General features: G+C 42.7%; 2 protein-coding genes across 2 annotated transcripts; both read left to right on the plus strand.

Moving 5' to 3' along the window:
- Nucleotides 1-1,037: 1,037 nt before the first annotated feature.
- Nucleotides 1,038-11,029, plus strand: LOC143451561 (cilia- and flagella-associated protein 74-like). The gene is made up of 40 exons (XM_076952203.1): nucleotides 1,038-1,847; nucleotides 2,039-2,119; nucleotides 2,186-2,309; nucleotides 2,454-2,538; nucleotides 2,702-2,820; nucleotides 2,910-3,083; nucleotides 3,153-3,249; nucleotides 3,333-3,470; nucleotides 3,553-3,689; nucleotides 3,833-3,926; nucleotides 4,033-4,182; nucleotides 4,241-4,417; nucleotides 4,624-4,797; nucleotides 4,918-5,036; nucleotides 5,111-5,177; nucleotides 5,425-5,514; nucleotides 5,627-5,797; nucleotides 5,900-6,014; nucleotides 6,084-6,179; nucleotides 6,263-6,354; nucleotides 6,423-6,545; nucleotides 6,697-6,753; nucleotides 6,833-6,897; nucleotides 6,966-7,094; nucleotides 7,152-7,413; nucleotides 7,483-7,677; nucleotides 7,739-7,847; nucleotides 7,903-8,009; nucleotides 8,072-8,245; nucleotides 8,387-8,523; nucleotides 8,595-8,726; nucleotides 8,837-9,002; nucleotides 9,208-9,327; nucleotides 9,405-9,560; nucleotides 9,666-9,798; nucleotides 9,854-10,008; nucleotides 10,076-10,205; nucleotides 10,275-10,402; nucleotides 10,522-10,656; nucleotides 10,840-11,029. Exons 1-40 carry the CDS (start codon nucleotides 1,778-1,780, stop codon nucleotides 10,936-10,938), a joined length of 5,082 nt encoding a protein of 1,693 aa, XP_076808318.1. The 5' UTR covers nucleotides 1,038-1,777; the 3' UTR covers nucleotides 10,939-11,029.
- A 71-nt stretch (nucleotides 11,030-11,100) lies between these two features.
- On the plus strand, nucleotides 11,101-14,742 carry LOC143451562 (uncharacterized). Its single transcript, XM_076952204.1, has 10 exons — nucleotides 11,101-11,249; nucleotides 11,973-12,087; nucleotides 12,245-12,317; nucleotides 12,698-12,860; nucleotides 13,044-13,130; nucleotides 13,354-13,532; nucleotides 13,595-13,893; nucleotides 13,976-14,113; nucleotides 14,226-14,440; nucleotides 14,563-14,742. The coding sequence occupies exons 1-10, from the start codon at nucleotides 11,223-11,225 to the stop codon at nucleotides 14,644-14,646; spliced, it is 1,380 nt and encodes a 459-aa protein (XP_076808319.1). The 5' UTR covers nucleotides 11,101-11,222; the 3' UTR covers nucleotides 14,647-14,742.
- The last annotated feature ends 941 nt before the right edge of the window (nucleotides 14,743-15,683 follow it).

Here is a 15,683-nt window from a genome sequence, read left to right on the forward strand (position 1 = left end):
GCACGATAAGCAGTTTGGTTCTTTGGATAAGCAGACATCCTGTGTCTTTTAATGTTTCAAAACAAGCTTATATGACCACACATTTGGGTTATTTGCCAAAGCGCATAATTTTATTTTACCTTGTACGAACAATGTTATGTTTATCGTTTACAATGTTTATGTTTTACTAAAGAGCAAGGTGCTGTCATAAAAAGCATTTATAAAGCCGATTAAGTCTGCAGGGCAGATGTATAAAGATAAAGATGGTAACTAAGTAATGAACTACCAAAGAAAAATGAATGCGCCCACATATATTTTCGAAATTCGAAAAGAGGTCCGTGATTGAAAAAGATTGAGAACCATTGGATTAAAGTTAACTGAAATCTCTCTCATTCAGTACTACAACAAAACTTCCAGCCGAGGTTTCATCATAGGTGATTTCAATAACAATATTTGATCTGTTGCTGTTATACGCTCACCGTACCGTCGCTAATGAAAGTCAAAATTTGATCAATTTATGAAATTGGGGAAAATGCGCAGCGAAAAAACCTGACGTGATAGAGCAATTCTGAGCTCAGAAATGGATTCAGCAACCAAAACTTATCCTAAATCAATCATCAAAGTTCATGCAACTAAAAATTGTTTTGTTTTTGTAGACCAGTGTAATTTATACCACAAACAAGAAAATTAATTGTTTGTGAATTATGAAAGAGAATGAACCAGAATTGACAAAGGCTCCAGTGATCATGCAAGATGACAATAACACGATTCTGATTGTAAAATGGAAGGTTGGCCACCAAGCGCAGAAGTTATAAATATAACACAATATGATGGCATCCACCATTTGTTTAGGTTATGCCACAATATCCACAATAAGTTATGCCATTGTTGCTCTATTTGGGCATTTTTTTGTTTGTTAGTGCCGGGCAGTTTATTTTAAAAGCCGTCTCAAATGTTTGTGCATTTTGTGCAGATTTTGGAATCTGCATTATTTATTTATTATAGCTACAAATTTTACGAATCTACGAAATTTATTATAGCTATTATTTATTATATATATTTGTTTATTTATTATTTAGAATTTCCATTATTTATTGTTGTTACGAAATATACCAGTAAATTTAGCCAGAATTAATTATGACTTTTTTCAGCTGAGTTTGTTTTCAGATAAAGCTTTTTAGTTTGCTGGCACTTATATAGGTTGATAGTGACAGCCTAAGCAAGCCTGGATAATGTTTAATTAAGTTTGATTTATGTTGCCGTGTAACTTATTGTTATATTTTAACTCCTCAATCTGAACGCTGAGGTCAGACAACAGAGTAGAGCACTTGAGGAAAAAATTGACTTCATTTTTGCATCTGTTTTACTCATCTAAGGCTCTTCGCTTGCTTATGATGCGGCAATATGACTTTACTTATGTCCACAACACTTCTTACATTTACTTTGCATTCACTTGGTGTTCACCTTTGTGCAATGATCTGTCCAATGATGTGATAGAGATTGAGTAAAACTGCATAAATCAATGTGTAATTGCACATAGAGCATTTTGTGCACTCGCACTTGTCAGCTTTTGTTTACTAACTTCTCACTGAGCCATTTTGAAGTGAAGTAGGCTGCATGAGAACAAACATTTGGTCGTTTATAAGATTGTAATTTGACAGAAATAATTATGATGAAACACCGAATACAGTAGAACCCAGAATCCAAGCAGCTTTATCTTTAAATCACGGCAAGTTTTAGTTAAATGTTGAATTTATGAAACTTTCAGAAGTTATAAATTCTGAACAAGAAACTTAGGATGGAAAGTGTGGAAAGAATTGCCCCAATGCGAAATTTTGAAGATGATTCTTCAGATGAAGATGATTATGGTAAATATTTTGAGCAGATTTAATTTTTCAAAGTTTAATTTTGGCAACTTAATTATGTATACTTATTGGATTAATGACATTAAAAAATTAATTGTCTTCAAAATGATAATTGTTATTCTTAAGTACAAACTCTGGCTAACTTCTTTTTGGATTTCATTGCTTCATGTTGATGTGACATTGATTATTGTTAGGTCATCAATACGATGACTTTGAGGACTTATTCAGCATCGAGTCAGGTTCAGTCGTTGATGACTTTGAAGACAAAGAAATAGGTAAAACATGTCGAGACATTATCAACACGATGGAGTGGTTGATGCCACAATGTTTGCTTTGCACAGGGAAGTATCTCGTGATGGATCCTGGATTCCAAAAACAAGTTGCGCAACTCATCATGCTACGGAGACATCTCGACTCATTGCAGGAGAAACTCTTGGAAAAAGAATTTGTCGTGCTCAAGTGCAGGTTTGTTTGTTTCATCTGTTACTGTAATTTAATCAATCCAAGTCACACAAAATTTTCTTCAATTTGGCTGTAAAAATTTTAAGTCATATTTTGCAGTGTTAGTGACTACATGCGTAGTCATATGTCAGTGACTTTGTTTTAAAGAGAGGAACTTAATGCGAGTCGGACTCGAATACAAGCTCTTGAAAAAGAACGACTCGAGGTTGCGCAAGCAATCGTTGATGCAGAGGTGACTTGACTCGTTTTAAGTGACTTTGTTAACTTGCATGTGTGTTAAGCTGCTTAAGGACCAATTAAGTTAAGGTATTGAGCTTATTATACAGATAAAGATTAATGCTTGTGTTTATTTGATTTGTCTTCCAACACTTAAGAAATTTGTTTGAATATTTCAGGAAAATAACAAAGTTGCCGCATTTTATCGACTCGTCTCACAGAAAGAAAAACTTTCTCGCGAAATTGAAAATGAACACAAGATTGTACTTGACACCCAGTCGAGTCTTCAAGAGGCAGAGTATGTGACTCATCCGATGTGACTCTTCTCAAAAATGAAGTTTATTTTGTTTGTTTATAATAAACATTGAGATCATATTTCTCCTGCAGGTTGGCGCAATCTAAAGTTGAAATCGAGCAGCGTCATTACGTCAACCTCGCTGAGCAAGTCGTCGAAAAGGAGGAGAAGGTGACTCAGCACAAACAGAAAATGGCGAAATATCGACTCAGCAAAGAGCAGCGAGCTGTCAAAGTTGTCGAGGAAAGATTCAAAAAGGCTCAAGAGTAAATATTTGTTGAAATATTTGCGGAAATATAAGGAGCTGCACCGATATATCTTCTTTAATCTTCCAGGATCCTGGAGGATAAAGTTGAGCAGAGAAGAGCGAAGCAGGAGCAAGTGATGAAAGATGCCGTGCTGAACCACGAGAAAGCGAAGAAATTTCTCAAGGTGACAACATGAAATAACAAATTTCCTGCAAATCACTTGAGTTGGTTTCAGGTTCTAACGATTAATTTACTCGGCATTCACAGCAAAGCCTTTCAAAAGTACGACAACGTGAAGCGCTCGTACAAAATTCGCATCAAGCCCAGGTGGATAAGAAGGTGCAAAATATCATCAGTCTGAAAAACAACATCAGCGCCAACCGTGAAAATCTCAGAGCGTTGCAAGTACAAGTTGTTCCTGCGTCATGGAATATACAGCCACTTACCTTTATAACTTTAAGATGTTGCCATTATATCTCTGCATTAGGCTCGTGATGCAGCGTTCGAGAAGAAACGTGAAAATGCTGAAGAAGTAGAAAGAAGAAAAGTTTTAAAAGAAGGCGGAAACCCTGAACTGGTTCTCCTGCAGCGAAAGAAACTTCAAGAATTTGAAAAAGAAAAACAGTAATTATTTATATGATGTTTGTGCCATAACTAAGTTGCAACGTGGAACATGTCTATGTCTCGAGTGATAATTAATTTGAGATGTTTATTGAAAGAGTGGTTATGTGAGTCTATTTGCTTTAAAATTCAACTTTTCTACGCAGGCAATTCGCCGCCAAACAGAAAGCAAACAAAGCCAGAATCGTCGCATCGATCTTAAACGAGGAAGAAAATTTAGAGAAACGAAAAAAACAGCAGGTCCTTTCTCCTTACTTAATCAGTTAAATCTGTCGGAAGATAAAATCTTTCCAGAATCGAAACAATAAGATAGGATATTGTTACATCACAAAGCGTCTTATCACAGCCCCATCTGTGGCCGGACAGGAAGGTGGAGAGTTTAAAAGAAGTCCTCCCGCTTAACAAGCCTCCCATAGACACAAAAATAGAGCTGGATGACAAGGATGATGTGATTTTCATCGAACAAGCGAAATATTATCCTCAGACACCAAACGAGGTAGAGTCCATCTTGCCCCTCAGCTGGGTGCTCCATCATCACTATTCTTCTCTTCCAGGACATTCAACGGGAGGTTACCTCCGTTGAATCGGTCAGCGCTGTCAATTTTTCTAATGTGATGTCACCACCAAAGTTGGATGAGACGTCATCACGCATCAGCAAAATCGAGGATGACGTCAACCTCGCCCAACCCGAGTTCCCGGGTCTCTGGGACAAGAAGCACAAACCATATAAGGTAATATGCTTGTATTGTTTGTGGTGTTCAAACTAAAGACCTTCTTATTGCGCAACTTTCATCTTTTATTGCGCAATCAACTTCTTTGTTGTCTTGTAATAAGCTAAGCGCAAGGTGGCAGCATTGGGCGTGTGCGCCACCCAGTTCGATGCTACTTGCTTAAGGTGCTTGATTAAACCATCAAAATATAATATCACCATTCCAAGGTTGGAATGGACGACGCCCAATTAAAACCGGTCGGAGGCACGAAGATGGAGCGAGAGATTTTGCAGCAGACTCTCGACAAACATCGCGATGGAATCATTATCACACAGGTCGCCGCCGGTCGCGAGTTCAAAGGTCAACCTTTCAGCAGCAAACCTGACGTCATTCATTTCAAAGTGAGGAGCAATGAGATTTCTATGTATTCTGACAAACCTGTTCAAATTACTCTTTACAATTTATCAAACCCTCACCCTAAGTAGAGCGTGACTTAACTCTAACTGACTCGGACTCCACAGGATCTGGATGTTGGGAAGACGTACAAGAAGAAGATCATCATCACCAACGTCTCATACACGATCAACTTCCTCAAGCTCACTGGGTTGTCAGAACATCTCAAAGACTTCATCAAAATCGAGTAACTTTCCTTTCGCTCATGCATTTTATCACCTATGACGTGTTAATGACGTCATCGTTACTTTTTGCCTGCAGTTTCACGCCACCCGGTCAGATGTCAGCTGGTATGTCATGTGACATGTTTGTGACCTTCAAGCCAATGGTGAGTTGAGACGTCATTAACATTGATGATGATCATGATATGATTGATGATGGTTATGAAATTATAGATGATATTCATGATGTTAAAGATGACATTTTTGATGTGATAGATGATAGTCATGATGTGATAGATGATCGACATGATGTGATAGATGATAGTCATATAGTGTTGACAATTGTACCGAGTCATGCACATGATGGAAAATATATATCAGCTTTGCATTAAAACTTGGTTTGGTTCAATTCAGATAAACGAAGATTTAAAGGGAGAAGTTTTCTTCCTGGCCCAGACTGGACCTTTCTCCATCCCCCTCGTCTGTTCTGTCAAGAAGTGCGAGGTATTATTACGTCATTAAGCATATTGCTATGAGCAGAGAACGCCACCAGCAATTTTAGTGGTTGAGTATGTCATACTTTCCCTATAGACATCTTATACTAGTTGCATTAAAGCTTTCAGTTGATGTTGATTCGATCGACTTCGGCACGCAAGTGGTCGGAGAGACTCTGCATAGATCTGTCACCTTGATCAACAAGGGCGCGCAAGGGACCAGGTTTGAGTTCCTAAAGGTGCCAGACAAAGCGCCTACCACGTACACAATGGAAACATCACTGGGCAGACTGGTGAGAAACTTTCACCATCTTTTCAACGTCATCGGCGGTTGATGCGACATTTCCATGAGCGGCATTTGCCTGGGATCCATTTTAACGAGCTGTCTGTTGCAGACAACAGCTGCAAGCACCGGACTAACCGCGAATGACGTCTCTGAACCGCCTAAGACGACCACAACCGCTCATCCTGACGCCACCTCACAATCTAAACGCACAATCCGCACAGAAGGTTTCATGTAATACTAAGGGTCATAGTTTTATGACGTCACAATCATTACAGTAACTTATATGTTTAAAGAACCGCCAGAAACTACCGATACGTCACAAGCGGAAGGACTTGACGTCACAGAAGAAGATTATGACGCAGTAGGGGAGAATGAAAGCCGCGAAGGAGGTGGAGTTTGGAATATATGCTTTTGCCAAGTTTCCCGTCGTTCTTCATTTCTAACTATTGTCTTGTCTAATGACGTCATACAGGATTGACGCGCGATGAAGGTGACGAAATAACTTTCGAAACTCCCACCGTTGATTACGATACTACTGGCCCGGATGAGCTTAAAGTCGGCCAGGTAAGTACTCATGTCTTATTCATTGTAGTAATTTTCGACCGTGAAAGATCTTGATTATGACGTCATAGGTGATGAGCGGTGAGATCGATCCGTTTTCATCTGTTCGTCTGGATATCGTGTTTGCTCCTTGCGTCCCTGGAGACATCCAGGCCAACTTCCGCATCACATTTGCAAACCAGGAATCTGATCCAGTGAGACTTGTTTGTTATTGGACAGTTGTTAAATTTTGTTTGTCTTTGTTTATGAGGTAATAATTGCTTCACTCAACCAATGGTTCGCTGCATTTGATAAATGACAAAACTCTCTCGTGACTTTAATCACGCGGTTTCATGATTCGTGCAGATCGACATCAAAGCCTCAGCTGTCGCCATCGACGTTCCTGTGTGGCTCGATAGAAAGGTAGCGTAACAATGCCTTTAATTTCATTTACAATGACGTCATAATCAATGTTTTTTCATGATAACCCTACCTGTTGCAGAACATCGATTTGAAGATTTGCATGTACGACAGGCTCTACCAGGATCAAATACTTGTGCACAACAGGTAGCTGACGTACCTTGCGGTATCATAGGGCCAGGCTAGGTGCACTAAAGCTACCTTGTATGACCCAGGGCTAGCACGGCGCTCAGACTCAACTTCGAGGTCCCCAAGGAACTGAGGAACCACATGGAGCTGCTGCCTAAGACCGGGTACATCCAGGCCCGATCGACCTTCACCGCTCAACTCAAATTCCTGCCTCAGTGAGTCATCTCGGCTTTCTCGCGAGTATGGATGACGTCATAATGGTTTTTGGTTAGGCGCTCGTTGTGCGAGGACGCTGGCGGGCTGTTTGAGCCGGGCAGCGGCATCCTGGAGTGCCCGATGGTGATCAGGGTCGCCGACCAAACTAGACCGGTTCCGTTCGTGGTCAACGCTGTGGTGACGTCATCGGATTTGGAGTTTGATCAGAGCGAGGTGGACTTTGGCTTCTGCGGGATTAACGAGTCCGTCGTCTCCTCCATCAAGCTCACCAACCGATCCATCCTGCCGCAAAAGTTCGGATTCGTCAGCATCCCTGACGTATGTCCAACTATCGCATCATAATGCGCCATTGTTAGCAGAGTGACGTAACAATGACGTTTACCATAGTTTGTGGATGTCCAACCGAACGACGGCTTCGGCACGATCCTGCCTCAGGAGACGATGGATCTCGACGTGGTGGTCAGCGTGAAGCGGGCCAGGGAGTACAACTTCACCCTCCTCTGCCGCTCCGGGATAAACAGGGACTTCCCGGTGCACTGCACGGCGGTCGGCGTCCACCCCCCACTAGAACTCAGCCAACAGGTGCGTTTATGACGTCATGTTTAATCGCACGACCAGATCACGTCATTTTGACTTGTTGCAGGTGATTTACTTTCCCGCAACAGCCCTGGATGACGTCACGACCGCGTTTGTCCACGTCATAAACAATCACACGAGTGCAAACGAGTTCACGCACCCAGTGCCAAGGATAGGTGGGTGGGCGGGTTAGTTTGCTTTGGGCGGGAATAAACCTCATGTTTACGGCAGGGAAGGGTGACATTGTCCCGGTTGGAGCGACGTCCTTTGAGTTTATGGTCCCGGAAGGTGCCCCCGTGTCAATCACCCCCGCCGTTGGGACAGTCAACCCTGGGGAGGTGAGTCACCCCGTTTATTGGGACCTCCGATATCGCGTTTAACAAATTTTGCTTTATCCAAGAAATGCCACGTCACCCTGGAATTCTCTCCCAAGCTTCTGGATGATGACATCAGAAAAGAGGCTTGTTCCATCATAAAGCGAGAAAAGGAGGAGAAACAGAGAGTAGAGCAAGAGAAATTGAGAAGAGAAGCAGAAGAGCAAACCCAAACCAAGCCGCAAGAGGAAGAGAAGAACGTGAGAGTTTTGTCTAAAAACGACAAAGATGAAGGTCCCGGGTTTCAAATCCCGGAGAAATTTGACTTCAACTTTAATTTTATCCAAGTTTTTGTAGTTTGTCTATTTTTGGACGAAAATCGTTTTTTTTTTAATTTGCAGACTAAAGGGAAGAAAACCCCGAAGACTCCAGCAAAGTCAAAAGCGTCTGAGTCAAGTTCAAAGCCGAGGCGAAACTCGGCTAAGTTTGTGGAAAAAGTTGATGACGTCACGCTGACGGCGGATATGATAGACGAGAAGTTGAGAAAGTTCTAGAATTTTTGCAAAACAACTTTAAATGATTCTTCGGTGAACAAATCGATCTTTGTAGGTCTCCGGCTTACAAATCAGCGCGCGCTTCTATTATGAGGTCATATCCGGGCTCGTTCCAATCCTTCACAATCCCCTGCTACGTCGCCCCGGGGAGATGCTCCGAGAACGCGGACACCGCTTTATCCTACGAGTAATCACTACTGGTTATTAACTAAATGATATTTTGTTAACTTAGTTACCATTTAGTTGTTGATATCATTGAAAAGTTCTGGTGAGTTGTTAAAGTGATGAACTACGCAGCAAAGCGAACACGTTGTACCTCGAAGTCCACTGCCCTGTGGAGAAGCCGCCAGTGGTCGTCATTTCCAACCACGGCCACAATCTCACCGACTTCGGCCAAGTCAGCATCGGGCAGAATGACGTCAAACCAATCAGCGTCCAGAACATATCCGACCACCCCGTAGAGGTTCCTTAGTTTCAACTTTTCTGTTGTGCCGGTTGTGTTCATGATGCGCAATATACTAGAGCGGTTGTTTGATGATTATTAGCTGCTTGGTTGCAGTTGCATGGAATGACGTCATTAGCTGTTTACCACGACAGCGCAATTCTAAATCATAGACATCTCACCATACTTAATCTCTTGTAATTATGACGAAATAATTACCTCGCAGTTGAAGCTTTCGCTGCTGGACACGAGTGGACCATTCCAGGTGTTAAACGCCCTCCGCGCGCTCAGACCGGACGAGACTCACACCGTCCTGGTCGCCTTCACGCCGAATGCTGGCAAAGTGGTTGGTTGTGGTCCAAGTGTCATTTTCTTTCCTTGCACGAGCGTCTGTGTTTACCGGCTCTTCAACTTCTCCTGTAGTTTTACGAGGTCCTCAAGATCACTTGCTCCAACGCCACCCTGGATGTCTGTCTCACCGGACGAGGGGTTTCCCCTGTTATAAAACTCGACCCCGAAGATAGCAAGCTCGACCTCGGTCACGTGCTTAAAGGGGAGTCGTCCGAAGCCACTTTCACGGTAATAACTTTTTCGCATAGAAATCACATAACCAATTATCTGATGGTCAGACAATTGTCTTTCCGGCGGCACGTTGCCAAGGTTACCTGATGACGCATTTTGTAGCTTGAGAACTTGTCGTCACTGGCGGTGAAGTACAATGTGAACCTAGACAGCAACTCCCTCTTGCGGCACAAGCTCCTCCAGCAAGCTCCTGAGTTTGTGAGGAGGGATGGCGAGCCGAGGAGGACGTTGATGGGTGAGTTCCTCAGTGAGACATTCGGATCCTCTTGATTCAGATCTCTTAATGGCAGGTACCCAGAACAACAGCGGGCTCTGTGTCTTCGACTGCGTGCCCTGCCAGGGGGAGGTCAAACCCGGCGATAAGCACGTGATCACGGTGACCTTTAAACCCGACCATCAGAGCCGCCACTTCTCGGACGGGGCCAGAGTCGTGCTCTTCAACACGGTGAATCCCCTACCTACGTCTGGTTGTTCGTGATTTCGCGTTATAACTCTTCGTGATATGATTGCAGAAGGAGGCTCACGTGGTTCATCTCACGGGGAAGGCTCACGATCACATGATGTACCTTGATGGGTATGATCCGCTAGATGTCAGTGTTGAGTCACTAGCTGCTGATGGAAACAACTTGAACTTGGAGTCAGGTGACCGTGACGATACCAAACCGTCACACTGTATTTTCGAGTAATAATAACAGGTCTATGACGTCACAGAGGAAGAGCTTGAGACACAAAGCGTGTTGATGAAGTTCAGGAGCAAAGTGTCCGAAGATGGATTCGTTTCAGTTTCCCGCGACCTGTTGGTTGGTTGCATCAGAACAAACGCATTCGTCGGCCGCAAGGTGGGTATTCCCCCGCCAGAACCTGACCTGGAAACTTTACTTCCGTTTTAAAAGATCGTGCGACTTGTCATTTGCAAAGAACCTTGTGTTCAGTTATATGACGTCATAATGTTTTTCAGAGCGGGGAGTGGATTGTGGAGAACGCGCAGACAGCTCAGTCGAAGGGGTTCAGCATCGAGCCTATGAAGTCGTCCGTAGAAGTCGGCAGCTCCAAGCCCATCACCTTCACTTGGACGCCACCCAGCGACCATGATGTAAGACTTGCATTGCATGATCTGATGACGTCATAAATTAGGAAAGCCGCGTTCACAGAATAAGTTTAAAATAGCCGGAATAATTCCACCAAAGTAATAAGTTCCCTTGTATTTAACTCAACTGAATTCAATTTCAATCAACTAAATTGCTTTTTGACTTGGATATTGTTTCGTCACAAACAGCCGAATGTTCCGCTCCTGACGTCAGTACTTCTCACATTGAAGGGGGATGTCCCTATGATGTTTGACGTCATGTTGTCTGGGCTGGTTGCTTTCAAGTGACGTCACTGCAGACCTACAATAGAAGTTTTGCAGCTTTCTGTTTCTAAGTTCACACGTTTTGAGTCATTTTAATAAAAATATTTACTTACGACGGCTTCGTTCCGCTTCAATGCGGCCCGGTTGGAGTTCAAAGGTCGCCGCAACTGCTAATTACAAAGTTATATTGTGAGGTCACAGAAGCATGTAACGTTAAATTACGCGATGGACTTGACTGCTCCAGGCAGTAGAGCTATTTCTTGTTCTTATAGTGTCGTCACAATAACAAGCGTGGCACGGGTAGAGTCATGTGGAAACTGAAGATTTTATTGACCGTGAGTGAAAATAATGTAATTAATAAACAATACTGCTCGGTAATTGTTTTACTTTGTCGCGTCATAATTGTTAATAACTGTCATAGCTTGTGATGGTTTTAGTTGTAAACAATTACAAGAAGTCGACAGCGAAGTCAAGAAAGCGTTGAAGTTAGAATGTTAAGGCTGTGTGGACCTATTGTAAAACGTCATATGCGTGGAAGGCTACGTCACGAAATTTCCTTTGACGTCAGATCTGCACGCAGTAGATTGAACCTTCGTTAATATCGTCATCATTTGTTTCAAGACAGACACAAAACGTCTACAGCAGTGTTTGGAATATTTTGTCAGTCGCGTGAATGCAGGAGACAAGTTTCAGGTTATTTTGCGCAGAGGTCCAGGACATCACGCCCCTGCATGTGCGCTGCCATTTTGTCTTCTATTTATTAAAGTCCAGAAACTTATCGAAATAAGTGATAAATTTTATCAACAAGTTTGCGCATCTAACGAAACAAACGATTAATGTTTACCAACCATAGAAAGTTATGTCTCTATTTTCGTCGAACCTTTACCGCCGCAAGGCATTCAATGTTTAGGAAACCACCTCTCAATTATTGTGAGTCATCAAACGTCACAATGCTAAATTGCGCAAAACGAGATTTTTCACGTTTTTAATTCCGATTTAAAACAACTAAACAACTTAATTAATAAATAAACGTAATGAACTTGAAACCTTTCATAAAGATCTTTCTGTACTTCCTCACCCTTGCAACTACGTCATCGCCATGTCCGAGTGAGTGTAGTTGCCAGAAGAAGAGCACAGACTGCTCCAACAAGAACCTCGCCGCGGTTCCAACTGGTCAGTTCATTGCAATTAAACATAGATGAAATATTTCGCTTTATGAAAGTTATTGTAGCAACTTGTCGTAACAAATAAGAAATATTTTGTCGTGAAATAAAATGTTTATTGGTTTAATACAAATTCGTGCTTCGAATAATCTTTTTTCTTTGCGCAGGTATTTCGAGCGCCACGAAGCGTCTACTTCTAGACAACAACACACTCAGTAGAATCTCCCATAATGCCTTTGTGTGAGTGTGACAAACCAGCGCCTTTTATCAGTTTGTAGCTTGCTGCATGAATGAAACTTTCCATTATTATGCTGCCAGCGGTCATTTAACAATCTCACTTAAGACGACTAAGTTTGATGTTGTGCGGGAATGAAGACTAGACATCAACATCAAAAATCTCTTTTAACTTTTCGACATTTTAGTCATTTTCAGCATTTGTTCTTGGTTGTTTGATTAGTGTATTTTTCTAAAATTTGCAATTTTCCAAGAAACCTCCAAGTATAAGGCTGCAGGTTTTAGTCAGACCATGCAGGGTCATATCAGAAGTTATCTCGCTACTACGCTGCTATGACGCGGTTGACGTAATTTGCTTAATGAACGTGCGTCTATTGCCTTCGTAGGAACTTGTCCAACCTGGTGGAACTTCAGCTAAGCACCAACAAGCTCATCAGCTTGGACGGATTTCTCTCCTCCAACCTCGTCTTGCTCCAGCTCTTCAACGTCTGCTCCAACGCGCTGACCAACGTCTCGCAGAACGCTCTCGACCAATTGACCGGTTTAATTGTGAGTCTGTCATTTCTTATTTTTAATTGAACCATTGTGACGTAGGAATGCTGGTTTGGTTTCATCTTTATCTTCCAAATGATAAAGTCTTTGCAAGTCTTAAACCCGACGATGACTCCTCATCGCTTCCAGGTTACCAAGCTTGCCTTTATTTCATCCTCATTATCCTGCTTCTTGTTCCAGAATCTCGATTTATCCCACAACAAGATCAGCAAAATCCACCGCCATGCTTTCAACAAACTCCTTAAGTTAAAAGTCCTCAATCTGCAGGTGGGAACTTTTAACTTGGACGACTTCCAGATTTTTGCGTCACATTTGATGACGACGCGCAGGCAGAAATGAAAGTATCGCTTTCGTTTATGATGTCACAATGCCATGGTCTTAACGTTTAAATCTTCATGTTTCCTTGATATTTCGAACTACGTCTGATTGCTACGTCATACCATGTGGTATTCACCGTCATTGATCTCACAATAAACAAGTCTTTGTTTAGGGGAACTCCCTCACCACGATATCTCTCAACTGGTTTCCGTCATCCCAATTTCCCGACTCACTGTCGTCCTTCAAGTTGAACCACAACCCATGGACCTGCAACTGCGAGATGAAGGATTTCGCCAATATCTCGCGCAACTTAAACAATTCCCTCACCTCGTCGCTGCACATCACGTGCATGTAAGCAATTGTTACTTTCATCGCTAAGGTTTATGACGTCACCACGTTTTGTTGTTTTACAGGCATCCTGGCAAATATTCGAACAAACCACTTCGAAAGATTCACCTCAAAGACCTTTGCCCTTTGACCTCTGAACCAGATAGTACGTTATCAAATTTGGGATCAAAAAATCCTGGGTCAAATCTGCCGGAGACTGTTTTGCATCCCCATCAATTAACCCCTAAAGTTATTTCAGTCGCACCCACTAAGAAAACTAAAACCAAGGCGGTTGACTCGAAAAAGAGCCAACCGCCACTCCCCACAAGCTCCACAGAACTTCCGCACAAAATCCTAATTCTGACGTCACTAACAACAGTTTCAGGTAAAATTGTTACGTTTCGTTTTAAAAGCAATATCGTGGCCGATTACGTGACCGTCATACTGTTTTACTAATGACGTTGTAGGTAGTGAAGTCACGATGACGTGTAACAGCAGTCAGAAGACCGACCTGACATGGACGTTGAAGAAGCGCGGTGCGAAGAGGATGGTTGGAGAAGATCAGACAAGATATAGGAAGAACGGAAACTCTCTCACCATACTCAGTGAGCTCTTCTCCTGCTTTGTTGTGTGTTCGGCGGCAAATGCTGGAAGTTTAGAAGGAAATTGTTTATTAAACCCGCATGTTGCGTCATAATGAGAACTAGTCATCCGCAGAGGCGGCGAGATCTGACCGGGGAAGCTACTGCTGCTCCTACTCTCAACAAAGATTCAACTGCATCAGACTCCTCGTCACTTTGCCCGCCCATGCTACGTCAGCCGCCGTGTACGTCATAATCTCTCTTGTCATTATTGCGCTAGTCGCGTTCGCCGTCTTTTCCTACAGAAAGCTGAAGAAGCGGCGGGAAAATTACGGACTTCTGGCTGACTCGGTAAAATTTTGAGTTTCTAAAACTAGAACTTTAGATGGTGTTTCTATGGCAACAAACACCACTTCATAAAAGCTCCTTATACGTCATATTTTGTCTCTTTTCATTCTCGAAACACGAAACAGGCAGTCTTTAATCCTGTCCACGATGACGTCACTACACAAGGAGGCGGTTACCAATCAGGAGGGACTACGGAAGAATATGTGTGAAGATATTGTTACGTCATAATGTAGAACGATATACGCGTCTGTGTGTTTGTTGATAAAACTTTCAAATAAAATAAGGAATTGTAAAAAGTTCCCGGAGTTAGCGAGTCATATTGCCGCCGCATTTCTACCGGGCCTGCGATGATTGCGCGTTTTATGACGATTCACAATTTGTTTGACGACGTGTGGATGGTGATGAAAGAGATTTTGCTCGTGTTCAGCGAAACTTTATTCATTCTTTCATGCTCACAGTTACATGTCATAGTTGCTGGATTGTTATTATGGTTGTGACGTTCATATTTGAATTGAGGAACTCGGACATATAGCAGCGTGGTTACAGGGCGAGCGAAGAAATGAAAAGTGCGGACACAAAAAGACTCCCGCAAATGAGTCGAAGCGGTCGTGGTGTGGATGCAGAAATACTCGCCAGCCCGTGAATGGAAAACATCCGCAACATACTTGGTACAACATCGGTTGCTCAGCAACACAGCTGTCGCAAACATTCATAAAACAACATAGCTCGTGTGACGTAGGTTACACATTTGCCAGAACTGTCAAGTTAAAGTTGGAGCAGGCGCTGTTTGTGAAGATATTCCTTCATATCATCACCATATCATGAAGGATACTTTGTGGATGTCTTGCAAGGTTCAAACAGTTGTTTATCTTGGACCTTGTCTGACGAGTAGATGCGCCTTTTGGAAAAGATCGATTCGAGTCTCAAACTATGTTGCACCTTGCGCCGCTTTACGACGGTTATTTAATTACGTGCTGTGATGGTCGGTCCAGAGAGTTTGCTGCGGTGAGATATTCATGTTTGTTGTGTTTTATCTGCTCATAAGGGACATAAGGTTGCCGATATAATTCTTACCACGCTGAGCTTCAGTCTCGGTTTATGACGTATGCTGACGTGGTTGCCATGACGTGGCTGGGCTTCCTCTGCAATGGCTGTCAGTACTTGGCGGTATGCGATGTTGCTTGGCGATATGTGATGTGCCTTGGCGGTGTTCGATGTGGCTTGGCGGTTTGCCATGTATGTTGGC

This window comes from Clavelina lepadiformis, chromosome 4, assembly GCF_947623445.1.
Source record: "Clavelina lepadiformis chromosome 4, kaClaLepa1.1, whole genome shotgun sequence".
In the NCBI taxonomy this organism is placed as follows: Eukaryota; Metazoa; Chordata; class Ascidiacea; order Aplousobranchia; family Clavelinidae; genus Clavelina; species Clavelina lepadiformis.